The sequence below is a fragment of the Lycorma delicatula genome, chromosome 13 (assembly GCF_047948215.1).
Source record: "Lycorma delicatula isolate Av1 chromosome 13, ASM4794821v1, whole genome shotgun sequence".
NCBI classification, from domain to species: Eukaryota; Metazoa; Arthropoda; class Insecta; order Hemiptera; family Fulgoridae; genus Lycorma; species Lycorma delicatula.
In genome coordinates, this window is record NC_134467.1 from 15,808,815 (window position 1) to 15,824,286 (window position 15,472).

Genomic DNA, 15,472 nt, shown 5'->3' on the forward strand with positions numbered 1-15,472 from the left:
AAAATTTAAATTTATAATATTAAAAATTGAAAGTTTAAAAAAAGAAATTAGTTAAAATTTTATTTTCCTTGATTTTATCCCTTAGCAACCCAAGATTTTCAATAAGTGGCAACACAATAAACTTCATGTTGAACTGACAATAACTCAATGTTTCATCCTGAAGATCCTGAGTTCAATCCCTAGTTAGTAGTGTTATTTTTTGTTACACTAAAAATTTCTATTCCGTATTTACATGACAAATTTTCAATTTACATGTTAAAAATTAATTATTAAAATAAAAAATGCATATATATATATATATATATATATATATATATAAGTTAATTGTCAATATAAAATGTTATAAACCAAGGATTAATGTAATGTATTACTAAACCTAAAATTTCATAAAAATTGATAAATAAATACTTACAGACTGAACAATATACTTAAAGTTTTCGTTATGACACCCATTATATAAGTTATTTTCATTTCTTAAATAATTCGATCACAAAAATTATAATATATTATTATAATTCACTACAATCATCACATATATCACAAAATAAATGTAAAATAAATTTATTGTCATTTTTACAACAAAAACTTATCACTTTTTTTCTTTTATACATTATTACTTTTATTAATAATTAAAATAATTTAAAAAAATTATTCGATTTATAAAAATAAAACAATTCAAAACTAAAAATTCCACATTTAAAAAAAAATTACCGGTATATTAACACATTTAGTGTTAATACACCACAAAATCATTTTTCATTTACATTTTATTAAAAAAAAAAATAATAATAATAATAAATAAAACCGCCGATTTATTTAATAAACACTTTTAAAAAAAGGAAACATTTAATTAATAATTTATATTCTATAAAAATACACTAATTTCATTTATTTATTATAAAATGACAGAATAAAAACGTTAAGCAAACACCCCGCTACGAGTATCACCCACACGATGGAAAGTCGTTTCTATAACAAACGTTGGAGCGCCACACGAGGTCTGCGATATTTTTCAATCCCCACCACACATACACTCATACGCACGCACACTGATGTAGTAACAAACCATTTGCGACTAAACAACAATTTACACAACCAATTTCACACCACTTTTAAAATATCAAACTAAGACCTCAATTTTAAAATTAACATACATAACTTTTTAAAAAAAAAATAAAACATAATTTTAAAAAATCGTAATACGCAATATAAAACGTTTTTACTTTCGGTATTACTTATTACGGTATAATTTTCGGTTGCATGTTGAGAGTGGAAGTTGAAAATGAGTTTTCTTTGAGGTATGATGAGTACAAAAATGCTATTCACTTAATTTCCTAATGTATAATATTTGTAGCTCGAAAATCTTCAAAACTACTGAATCAATTTCATTGAAATTTATATATGCTGTAGTAGTATATCTGAAGTTGTATATGAGAAAATTTTATGGAAATTGCCGCAGTCGTTCTTGAATTACGGTCAATTTAAGATCGAACAAATTTCAACCGGGTAAATTAGAAGCTTGGTTCGTTACATTGCGATGCAAGTTTCAACTTGAACGTTTCTTTTTATAAATGTTTTAACTATTTACCAATAGATAGTAGCACATGATTTTTAATTTACTAAAACAATTTTTTTTCCTAATAAGTACGTAGTACTGGTGAACAATAAAAGCACGTATAATACCTGAATAAATAATTTTAAATATCTTATTTATTTTATATAAAAAATAATCTTTTTTTTAATTATTTCATTAAATTATGGTCATAATTTAATTTTGTTATAAACAAAAAATATATTTAATATTAAAAAAAAATTATACTTCTTTCAGTTTTTTCAATCTAGATTATAATGACCTTTTCAAATGATACCTTTTAAAACAAATTAAAATAACAAAACAAATCGGTGTTCTTGGGCAGAACTATGCAAGAAATTTTTGTTTACTTTTACGGCTACACTACAGGGAAAGTAATCGATTTCAACTTATCAGTCTTTTTTAAATTGTGGCTCAAAAGGACATTTTAGAAAAAATATCCTTTTTATAATAGATTTGAAAAAAAAGTTTTTTTTTTTAAACGTTATCCCTAAGCCCAAATTAGATGTTTTTAAAAGTAAATTTTTATTCACGTAAAAATGCGTGTTGGCTTGTTTGATGCTTAATAACACCGGACATCATAAACCAAGTTTCTTCAAACTTGATAAGAAGTCGTCCTCATACGGATTTATTATATTATAGATTTAAAAAAACTGGAAAAAGGAAGCGAGAATTATTTAACCAAAATAAAATTAAAAAAAATTACTGGAACATTTTATAAAAATACTTCTTGAAAAAAAATAAGCCCTTTTTATCAGGATTGCCAAAATTTTTTTTAAATTCATCTCCAAAAAAATTACTTGATTTTTTTATTTATTTTTTAGTTATTTTTTGCTTCAGAAAAGGAACTAATGGAAAATCTTAACAAGAATATTTTTTAAATCCAGTGGATTTTAAATAATTATAAAAAAACTTTTCTAACAGTTCCATTCCTATAGTTTATGGCAGTGATTCCCAAACATTTCCAAGTCGCAGCGCCCTTTTTCAATCAAAATTTTTCCATGACGCCCTACACTAAGTATAAGTATGACTACTCGTAAGAGATAAAAATAAATAAAACTCGTGTATTTTCATAATTTTCTTACTTCATTAACTTTAAATTAATAATTATAAATGTCTTAGTTCAGTTAATTATGAAGCTTTTACAATATTTCGCGGCGAAGAGGCCGCGGCTCCCTTCACAGTTTGGAAATGACTTTTTTTTCCTGTTTAGTCTCCGGTAACTACCCTTTAGATAATACTTAGAGGATGAATGAGGATGTTATGTATAAGTGTAAATGAAGTGTCGTCTTGTACATTCTCAGTTCGACCATTCCTGAGATGTGTGGTTAATTGAAGCCCACCAAAGAACACCGATATCCACGATCTAGTATTCAAATCCGTGTGAAAATAATTGGCTTTACTAGGACTTGAACACTGGAACTCTCGACTTCCAAATTAGCTGATTTGGGAAGACGCGTTAACCACTAGACCAACCCGGTGGGTTACAGACAAAAATCACTAAATCGTATTCTTCATTCTATAGTAGTAGAGGAACCGCACAAACGTTTTATATCTTCTTTCTGGTTTAATAGAAATTTCATATCCGAAACCAGGTCTAAATTTTGTCGGATGGTTCCAAAGATTGTGCAATCAACGAGCAGGTGGTACACGGATCATTTGACCTTGCAAGCCTCACAGAGGAGAGCCAAGTAGGTGAGCGTGGTTAAGCTAGGTGTGTCCAACTTTTAGCCGAGTTAAGATGACTTGGTCTCTTCTATTGCTCGGGGATGGAGGTTTCTCGAGCGCATTCTCTCGGATGTTATGTAATGCCGTGGCATGACTCAGCAGCCAGAATCTATTCCACTGAGCCCGCGATTTTATACGGACTGATCTCATGTCGATTGTACTCGGATACCATTTACTGCAGCTCTCTTGGCAAATTCATCGGCCCGTTCGTTCCTGAAGATGCTACAACGTCAGGGACCCGTACCAGTATCACAGTCTTATTTATCCTTGAAAGGATATCATGAGTAATCTGGACGATTGATTCAGAACGTTTGTAGCTCAAGCTGTCAAGTATACTCCTAGGATCTGTAATTACTAGGAAGCTGTCACCGCTACGGGTTTCGATAACTTTCAAGGCGGAGTAACTTTCAAAGGCCTCGCAAAAGAACACAGAAGAACAGGCGTTAAAATTTTACGAAAATTTTAAATTACTACGTTACCGTATTTAAAAGAAAAAATAAGTTAAATAACAATAAAAGAAATAAAAAATAAATTTTTACGTAAAACACTTAAAACAGAATGTTATTACAAACGTGAAAATGGATTTAATAAAGAAACTGAAATCTTTTCAATTAATTATTACGCTAACTAATATGTATACAATTATTTAATAAAAAATTATATATGTTAGGACCAAAAAAATATTAAAATATATAAACTACTTAAAAATAAATTTTAGTTGTCAAGAACCTTAAAAAAAATTTACTTGAAAATATAAAAAAAGAGAATAACATGGTGTAAAGGACCTGACTAAGGACAGATAACCATATATGTTAATGTTTACGATTTAAAAGAAATTTATTTATAAAAGGTATTTATTTTATTTTTGTAATCTTACAAAGCATAACATAACCAGTTTTTTTCCTATAAACATACACAGTTCTATATTATATTATACGTAATAAATACGAAACCACATCAAACGGATGCAAATATATATATATATAGGGCAACTTACACACATAGATTTAGAACAATATAGGATGATACGGTGAACTGTTACCAAAGGATTTAATTACAATAACAGGCGTAAAAATAAAGAATATCCATGTACGCGCACGCGCACGCGCGTACATGGATAACGTGTTGCGGGTATAAGTAAATATTACTTTTGTTTCTTTCCACTGACGTTATTTAAATATATGACGTAATACGGGCACTAATCTAATAAATGCCCCAAAACTTTATATCCAACATTAAAATATAATAAATCTCCACGTAACGTGCATTTAATTATTACATCATTTATAACAATAGAACTTTCCAAATAAAACAAAAAATAGGATAAAATTTTAAAAATGATATACAACGTTACTCGTAAAAATACTAAAAAATTTTAAATGCTGAAGAACTAGTGTGAAGTAATAAGGAAAAATCGAAGTTTTACTTATTTTAAGCCTTTGGGACCACCGTTAGGTATCGATTCGGAAGATGAGATAAAAAGACAGTTTTCTGACGTGCAAAAATGCCATGCCAATCCGGGATTCGAACCCGGGACCTCCGGATGAACGGCCGATATATTACCGATCGCGCTACGGAATCTGGTCAACATAACTAAAAAGAAAAATTTAGATTCGAAGTAACAGTACAAGGTGAAAAGATAAAGATGCTACGATTTGCTGATGATATAGTAATTCTAGCCGAGAGTAAAAAGGATTTAGAAGAAACAATGAACGGCATGGATGAAGTCCTACGCAAGAACTATCGCATGAAAATAAACGAGAACAAAACAAAAGTAATGAAATGTAGTAGAAATAACAAAGATGGACCACTGAATGTGAAAATAGGAGAAGAAAAGATTACGGAGGTAGAAGAATTTTGTTATTTGGGAAGTAGAATTATTAAAGATGGACGAAGCAGGAGCGATATAAAATGCCGAATAGCACAGGCGAAACGAGCCTTCAGTCAGAAATATAATTTGTTTACATCAAAAATTAATTTAAACGTCAGGAAAAGATTTTTGAAACTATATGTTTGGATTGTCGCTTTATATGGAAGTGAAACTTGGACGATCGGAGTATCTGAGAAGAAAAGATTAAAAGCTTTTGAAATGCGGTACTATAGGAGAATGTTAAAAATCAGATAGCTGGATAAAGTGACAAATGAAGAGGTATTGCGGCATATACATGAAGAAAGAAGCATTTGGAAAAATATAGCTAAACGAAGAGACAGACTTATAGGCCACGTATTAAGGCATCCTGGAATAGTCGCTTTAATATTCGAAGAACAGGTAGAAGGAAAAAATTGTGTAGGCAAGCCAAGTTTGGAATATGTAAAACAAATTGTTAGGGATGTAGGGAGTATACCGAAATGAAACGATTAGCACTGATAGGGAAATTGGATAGTTGCATCAAACCAGTCAAATGACTGAAGACAAAAAAAAAATGAAGTAATGGTTTTTTTTAATTAAATCTTTACGTTTTAGTAAAAACACTGATGTGTACACCATATGACTTCCTTGTACGCCTATTAAAATACATATAAACATTCTTGCTGCATTTCATTTAAAGTTATTTCATTTGAGAGTGAGGAGAGAGAGAGAGGGAGAGAGAAAACTTGCCTTTAAAAAAAAAAAATATATATATATATAAATATATATATATATATATATATATCCTTTATACTTCTGTAAATAAATCTGGAAATATTTACAATACAAAAAAAAAATCTAGCTAATATTTTAGAATATGCTCGTTAAATTGTTACACTAATTTATTCTAGGAAAATATTTTACCAATCGGTAATTTTCGGTTACAACAAAAAGTATCCTTTATGATATAAGTTAATAGAATAACAGGGACGACCATGTACAGTTAAACTGTTTATTTCTTAAGCGTGGGAAATCTTAATTCTTTTCATTTTTAACTCAGAAAGTTTTTAATAAAAATATTCTTTTACTTGATATCACCCGGCACACACACACACACACACACACACACACACACACACACACACACACAAAGAGAGAGATGGTTGAGTAAGTATGAGTGGGTGAGAGAGAGTTATAATACCAGGTAGTATTTGATAACTGAATACACACACAAACAACCTTTTAACAGACACAAAGTTACCCACCCCCATTTTGCTTTTAAATAACATATAACCTTCCCTACCATAAACTAACCCAAAAATCTTTTATTCAAGAAAAAAATTGGACCAAAAGGGATATACTATAACGGACAATGTGAAATCAAAAACATCTGTCATTCTTATTTCTCATCGACTCATTCTTTCTATCTATCACAACACTCCTCGTCAACCAATCAGAAATAGTTTTGATCACAGTAAAATAGATTTGTTATTGTTCAATATGAATAGTCGGTATTGCGGCAAATAGATGAAGAAAGAAACATTTGGAAAAATATAGTTAAAAGAAGAGACAGACTTATAGGCCACATACTAAGGCATCCTAGAATAGTCGCTTTAATATTGGAAGGACAGGTAGAAGGGAAAAATTGTGTAGGCAGGCCACGTTTGGAATATGTAAAACAAATTGTTAGGGATGTAGGATGTAGAAGGTATACTGAAATGAAACGACTAGCACTAGAAAGGGAATCTTGGAGAACTGCATGAAACCAGTCAAATGACTGAGGACAAAAAAAAAATAAAAATACAGCCATAATTTTAAATAAACAAAGTTGTAATTTTCTAGGAAGGGATGAACATTTTTGGATAATTTTTTTTTTCAAAAAATACTAAAGGGTATAAGAGATATCAAGTGCTTGAAAAATATAGTATATTTTATCAGATTTAATAATCATATATTTTTTTTATAAATATAAATATATATATTTATATTAGGTAGAAGAATTTTGTTATTTGGGAAGTAGAATTACTAAAAATGGACGAAGCAGGAGTGATATAAAATGCCGAATATCACAGGCTAAACGAGCCTTCAGTCAGAAATATAATTTGTTTACATCAAAAAATTAATTTAAATGTCAGGAAAAGATTTTTGAAAGTGTATGTTTGGAGTGTCGCTTTATATGGAAATGAAACTTGGACGATCAGAGTATCTGAGAAGAAAATATTAGAAGCTTTTGAAATGCGGTGCTATAGGAGAATGTTAAAAATCAGATGGGTGGATAAAGTGACAAATGAAGAGGTATTGCGGCAAATATATGAAGAAAGAAGCATTTGAGAAAATATAGTTAAAAGAAGAGACAGACTTATAGGCCACATACTAAGGCATCCTGGAATAGTCGCTTTAATATTGGAAGGACAGGTAGAAGGAAAAAATTGTGTAGGCAGGCCACGTTTGGAATATGTAAAACAAATTGTTAGGGATGTAGGATTTGGAAGGTATACTGAAATGAAACGACTAGCACTAGATGGGAAATCTTGGAGAGCTGCATCAAACCAGTCAAATGACTGAATACAAAAAAAAAAAAATGAATCGTCGATATAGAAAACAAAATTTAAGAAATGAAAAAAAATCGACAACACAGTTGCAGGACTTTCCCAACAACTGTGGGTTGTTTTTGATGCACGGTTTACACACACACAACCTAATTTAAAATATTTATCCTTTTATTTAAATATAATATTTTTTTTTATTTACCGTAAAATCTACTTATTCTCGGGGGTTAGAGACCGTAAAAATGACGCAAATATACTACGGAACTAATACTCATTTAAGAAAGAATGGCTAGGTACTATGTAAAATAAAAAAATAAAAATTATGTGTACTTATTTAGGGCAATGTTACTGATGAAACACAGACGGCAATATTATGGTTTAGTACATAGGTTTACTACACAAAAAATATTTAACAAATACAGTATATTTCTTAATTTACTCGTAAACCCTTACGGAACTGTTTGATTTAAAAAACTCACTACACTACGACAGTATTGGAAAACTGTAATACATGTTCAAATAGTACTCGAAAATCACCTTAAAAAGTCAAGAACAGTACTACGTACATTAAAACTAAAATTACCGTAAAGGAAATTTAGAAAATTAACCTAATTAAGCATTTTGGATTGCATTTACAAAAATTATAATTTTTCCTTGTTTCGCTATTGTTTTTACATCCGTGTGAAGGTTGTGTATTCTTGCAAGGAATCCTCAATTTTGCGTTTAAAGATTAAGCTTCTAATCAAAGCATCTATAAAAAAAAAAACTGGATTCGATCATGTGATAGTTTATGCGATCGTTAAGCGTTTTCATATTTAAATATTTTCCAGGGATCGTATCTTCTACCTTTTCACTATCATACTCCAACTACGCCGTTAAATCTTTTCATATTTTTATTTTTTTCATGTCATTACGTAATATAGTGAACGCGAATAAAGAGATTTCACTGTATTCAATCCAAGATGTCCGCATGAGGCCTGCAGCGATGGCAAAAACCGAGTTTAAAAATCATTGATGCAAATATCTACCGAGGCATTTACATCGGTGGCATGCCAACAAGGCCTCCCTTATTACCGTGAGATGTAAAAAGTTAGAAGGTGAAAGACGACTCCCGTTACAGCCCATCAAGGTAAGGAACTTTGTGGGGGGCGACCGGAAGCGTCACAAGGCGGGTGTCTTCCTCTACGGGGTTGAAATGTACTTAATTCAATGATTTTAACCAAAGTGCGTGCGCATACCGTATTTAATTCTCGCGAGTGTAGCGGTACTAGCAGCGACGGTCGGTACTAATTAAATTAATCCAATTTCTAAACTTACATACAAAACATTTCGTTTGTACGGTTGACAGATTGGTGTAGCCGCGAGACTTAACGTATCAGATATCCAGTGAACAGGACGATCGAGTTCCAGACCCGGTCACACCGAGTTTATTTTTTACACTTTAAATATTATTAATTCATTTAATTCTACCGCTCACATATAACGTCACAACATATAACATAAAACAGCATTCTTTGGGGATGAAATGTGATTTTGAAGAAACATTTTTTACAAAAGTTATTTATCGTTAACAAATTTTGCTAACATGTACAGGAACCAAACAGCAACAATAACAATTGAAGAACATAAGAAAGAAGCCCTAATAAGAAAGGGAGTCCGACAAGGATGTTCCCTATCTCCGTTACTTTTTAATCTTTACATGGAACTAGCAGTTAATGATGTTAAAGAACAATTTAGATTCGGAGTAACAGTACAAGGTGAAAAGATAAAGATGCTACGATTTGCTGATGATATAGTAATTCTAGCCGAGAGTAAAAAGGATTTAGAAGAAAAAATGAACGGCATAGATGAAGTCCTACGCAAGAACTATCGCATGAAAATAAACAAGAACAAAACAAAAGTAATGAAATGTAGTAGAAATAACAAAGATGGACCGCTGAATGTGAAAATAGGAGGAGAAAAGATTATGGAGGTAGAAGAATTTTGTTATTTGGGAAGTAAAATTACTAAAGATGAACGAAGCAGGAGCGATATAAAATGCCGAATAGCACAAGCTAAACGAGCCTTCAGTAAGAAATATAATTTGTTTACTGCAAAAATTAATTTAAATGTCAGGAAAAGATTTTTAAAAGTGTATGTTTGGAGCGTCGCTTTATATGGAAGTGAAACTTGGACAATCGGAGTATCTGAGAAGAAAAGATTAGAAACTTTTGAAATGTGGTGCTATAGGAGAATGTTAAAAATCAGATGGGCGGATAAAGTGACAAATGAAGAGGTGTTGCGGCAAATCGATGAAGAAAGAAGCATTTGGAAAAATATAGTTAAAAGAAGAGACAGACTTATAGGTCACATACTAAGACATCCTGGAATAGTCGCTTTAATATTGGAAGGACAGGTAGAAGGGAAAAATTGTGTAGGCAGGCCACGTTTGGAGTATGTAAAACAAATTGTTGGGGATGTAGGATGTAGAGGGTATACTGAAATGAAACGACTAGCACTAGATAGGGAATCTTGGAGAGCTGCATCAAACCAGTCAAACGACTGAAGACAAAAAAAAAAAAAAAAAAAAAAATTAAGGGTAAGTAACCTTGCTTTACAGTCTCATCCTCTTGACCTTTAAAGTTGTAAATTTAATGGCATAAATACTCCATATATAGAAGTAATCTGACCAAGTTTGGTCAAAATCGGTCCAGTAGTTCTGGAGATATAAGGTGATTTAGAAGCAAACACCAAACACACACATACACTTTTAGGTTTTAAAACGTCAAGATCCAGTGAACTCCTCATATGCCCAAACTGAACCGATTTATAATATTTCCCCTTTTAGAGCAATAGTTCAGCTACAGCGTAATTCCTACGGGAAAGTAAAAATAGAGGATAAATTATCAGACTGATTTTTTTTTAAGAATCAGCAAATCTATTTCGTAAAAAAATAGTTGATAAAAAGGTTGTATATATTACTTTCCTGGCATCAGTCATTTATTATATATAGTTCAAAAATAATTATACAAAAAATTAAAAATTATATTTTTTTAAATCGGTAATATTAATAAAATTCGGTAACAATATTTAATAAATAAACCGATTATTTTTTCGAATTATTGGAAAGTAGCAGCAAAATCTAACGGGCGGAATTTTTTTAAATACTATGATAAACACGTACGCATATACTACACTTAATAGAAATTGAGGTCGTATTGGCAAAATTTTGAGAAAACTGACTGAAACTATCTACCCTCTCCCCCATATAAACAACACCTACACAATCCTCCCCCCTAAAGATATTGACCCCAAAATTTTAGCAACAAATTGCCTTATATATACGAGTCTCTGTGTAAAATTTCATTAAAATCGGTTAATATAGTCAAAAATTATTAAGCTTCAAACTCGCCAAAACACGTACGTAAGATTATAAACATTATAAATACGATTTTCTGTCTATTTTTCAAGTTTTGCTTCAATAAAAAACTTCTTTCTTTTCAATTTAACCTTCGGAACCACCGTACCGTATTACTTCAGAGGACGAATGGGGAAGATGAATGAATGTAAATGAAATGTAAACTTGTACAGTCTGAGGTCGACCATTCCAAACCCACCAAGTTGGTCTAGTGGTGAACGCGTCTGACCCAAATCAGCTGAAGTCGAGAGTTCAAACGTTCAAGTCCTAGAAAAGCCAGTTATTTTTACACGGATTTGAATACTAGATCGTGGATACCGGTGTTCTTTGGTGGTTGGGCTTCAATTAACCACACATCTCAGGAACGGTCGAACTGAGAATGTACAACACTACGTACCATCCTCATTCATCCTCTGAAGTATTATGTAAACTGTAGTTACCAGAGGCTAAACAGGAAAAAGAAAAAGCTTCCTGAGTTGTGTGGTTAATTGAAGCCCAACCATCAAAGAACACCAGGCTATCCACGATCTACAGGTGTCCCATATAAAACGCAACCCATCAATCACTCATCCATGAAATTTCAAAAGTCAAGCTTTCTCCCCTACTTGTTATTGAAATGGACTCGTCCAACAACTGAACATCGCGGCGACGCAGTAGAACACTACCTATAGTAACAACAATGCAATCATAACGTTCAGTGGATTGCTAGAGACAAGGTGGTGTTTTCGCTAGATGAACGTGTTTTCATTGTCGAGTCGTACTTCAGTACAAAATTTAGAGACACCGGTTCTGTTAATAACAAGGAACACAAAAGATCTGCTTCATTGTTGAATACAGATACAGTCGCTGAAATCAAAGACCGATTACTCGCCTCGCCAAATAAATCGATCAGACGTTTGTCTGCTGAAATTAATTTGTCTAAATCGACCGTTCATCGGGCGACCAAACGATTACAATTACAACCTTATCGCGTTCAAACGGTTCATCAACTTATTGAGCCCGACAAAGAAAAACGGCTACAATATTGTCAACGGTTCCGTCGATTTCTGCGCGAGGGAATTAACGTTACGAATTCGTTATTTTTCACAGATGAAGCACGGTTTCATTCGGATGGCTACGTAAACAGCCAAACCAGTAGAATTTGGAGCGCTGAAAATCCCCACGTTTATCACGAAAAACAATTACACCCGCAGAAGTCGGGCGTGTGGTGCGCGATATCGCGGAAGAAAATAATCGGTCGTATTTTTTTCGAGTACACCATTAATGCAGAACGATATCAAGATATTTTATTTCGGTTCTCTCGGAAGAGGAAGACAGACGCTACCGGCTACAACATGACGGTGCGACATCGCACTACGCAGGTTCAACTTCTCATTTCGTCGAGGAATTCTTTGGTAATCGTGTTATCGGTCGAGGCTTGTGGCCGCCGAGATATCCAGATTTGACTGCGGCGAATTCTTTTCTACGGGGTTACCCCTCAAAGAAAAAGCCTACAGCGACAAACCACGAACACTTGAACAATTGAAAGTCAATATTGAACAAGCTGTATTAAATATCCAGCCGCAAACTTTGAAAAAAGTTGCAAGAAACGCTGTAAAAAGAATTTAAGCTTGTATTTAAGAAGATGGCGGCACTTCCAACATTTACTCTAAATGTAAGGTAATGGATGGTAATAAAAAAATTACATTTACATTTACACATGCCTTTTTATTATTTCAATACCTACTAATATAAGGTTGGGTTGCGTTTTATATGGGACACCCTGTAGTATTCATATCGGTAAAAAACTGTCTTTATTAGGATTTGAATCTTAGAATTCTCGACTTCAAAATCAGCCGATTTAGATGACGAGGTCACCACTAGACCAATCCGGTGAGCTTCCAATAAAAAAATGATTTTTAAAAGTTTGTTAATTACTTTTTATTAGCTGTATTTAATAAGAATTAAATTCTCTACAAGTTTTGTTGTTAAATCTTCCGCATTTATTAATCATTTAACAAAGCTACTGTACTAGTGACCTAAAAAAAAACAACTTGTTTTTCGACACAGTTTTACGTCGAATATTTTAAAACCTAATGGAGTTACAGTTCTAGGACCGATTTTATCCTATTTCCCAGCTCAAATTACATAAGAAACCACCAACTTTACTCCTTAATTTAGATTTAAAAAATTACAGTAGGATTTTTTTTTTTATTAAAAGAGTTGAAATACGGCCGAAATCTTTCGCTACCCGTAACTCGAAAACAAATCGTTTCCAGACGAATATATAATTTTATCATTATTTTCACTAGTAGAAAATGTCCTGAAAGTTTCTTCGTGGGAGACTCTGTATAAGATCACAAATTTGTTATTTAATTTCTGTACAATTTTTTAATTTATAAATTAAAAAGCAAAAGGAATAAGCAAGAGCCTTGTGTAACTCCTTTCTAAAACAAAGTTCGCCTTTCTTTATCATAAATAATCGTACAACTTGATTATTTTTACGTATTATAAATAAAACATCTCTCCCCTTTATATTAAAGCCCAAACCTTTTTTTAAAGTTATTGCGCTTTACCACTTTTGAAAATAAACAAGAACAAAACAAAAGTAATGAAATGTAGTAGAAATAACAAAGACGGACCACTGAATGTGAAAATAGGAGGAGAAAAGATTATGGAGGTAGAAGAATTTTGTTATTTGGGAAGTAGAATTACTAAAGATGGACGAAGCAGGAGCGATATAAAATGCCGAATAGCACAAGCGAAATGAGCCTTCAGTCAGAAATATAAGTTGTTTACATCAAAAATTAATTTAAATGTCAGGAAAAGATTTTTGAAAGTGTATGTTTGGAGTGTCGCTTTATATGGAAGTGAAACTTGGACAATCGGAGTATCTGAGAAGAAAAGGTTAGAAGCTTTTGAAATGCGGTGCTATAGGAGAATGTTAAAAATCAGATGGGTGGATAAAGTGACAAATGAGGAGGTATTGCGGCAAATAGATGAAGAAAGAAGCATTTGGAAAAATATAGTTAAAAGAAGAGACAGACTTATAGGCCACATACTAAGGCATCCTGGAATAGTCGCTTTAATTTTGGAAGGACAGGTAGAAGGGAAAAATTGTGTAGGCAGGCCACGTTTGGAATATGTAAAACAAATTGTTAGGGATGTAGGATGTAGAGGGTATACTGAAATGAAACGACTAGCACTAGACAGGGAATCTTGGAGAGCTGCATCAAACCAGTCAAATGACTGAAGACAAAAAAAAAACAAAAAAAACCACTTTTCAACAATTAAAACAGTAAGGATACTAAAAAAAATAAACCCTAACGAACCAAAAGTATAATAATTAATTTATAATTTATATAAATTTTATATTAATTTATAATAAATAAAAATACAATATTACTTTATAAGGAAAATAAATTTACAAATAATTGTACATATCATCTAAATATGCAAAATAGAACGTATAACGGGGTAACCAGTAAAATAACAGATATATGCACACAAAAAAAAAACCGGCTTTTATTTATATATGTATATAATGAAGCATCAATAATCAACGTGCATATATTAATGAACAATTACAAATATGTTTCGCGTAATTAAATCCATTTAAAAAAAAAAAAAAACAATTTATTTATCCATTATACACACAAATAAATTGTATTATACAAAGATACACAAGGTTAAATCAGAAATGCATCGCTGAATTTCAATTAAAAATTTATTTATTTATTTAAATTTTAACAAAAAAAAAAAGAAATTAAACTTATTAAATGTAAATTAAAACTGAAAATAGGAAACCCCCAAAATAAAAAGCAAAATACGTCATTATATACATTATATACACACATTTCTTCGTATATATATATAGTGGGAATAGACCGTTTAAAAATCACGTAAACTTCTTCCCTCTTCCTTTCATACCAGAATTTCTTCATCAATTTTGATATATTTTTATCTTCTTCAGTCCATTTCCTAAAAGTTAGGGTTTTTTTTTGTTTCATAGTTATATTCACAAAGATTTATTTATAATATGTAAAAAGAACCAAGTAACAGTTGTACAATTATATATGATAAAGAAAGGGAAACTCTGATTCAAAACGGAGTAACACAAGGCTCTTGTTTGTTCCTTTTGCTTTTCAACCTAATTTTTTTTTTTTTAACTTTTTTAAACACCCCGTAGACAACCAGTCCCAGCCATTAGGCACTTTTTTCACATCCCGACCCCGTATGAGGAAGACCTTGTGACGTTACCGGTTGCCAAGTTACTGCTAGTAACCAACCGGGTTGGTCTAATGGTGAACGCGTCTTCGTAAATCAGCTGATTTAGAAGTTGAGAGTTCCAGCGTTCGTCCTAGTAAAGTCAGTTATTT

The 15,472-nt window shown here is 31.8% G+C and overlaps 1 protein-coding gene across 4 annotated transcripts in view; it reads right to left on the reverse strand.

Annotated features, from left to right (window-relative positions):
• The window catches only part of Hecw (Hecw ubiquitin protein ligase), a 284,709-nt gene that overhangs the window by 34,697 nt on the left and 234,540 nt on the right, over positions 1 to 15,472 (reverse strand). Inside the window, exon 1 of one of the 4 annotated variants that reach the window (XM_075381209.1) lies at positions 413 to 550. The exons of the other annotated variants lie outside the window; for them this stretch is intronic. Within the exon in view, the coding sequence (XP_075237324.1) occupies positions 413 to 471 (59 nt within the window). The 5' untranslated portion in view covers positions 472 to 550. Of the gene's footprint in view, positions 1 to 412; positions 551 to 15,472 lie in introns of those variants that run through there. 4 annotated transcript variants of the gene reach the window in all.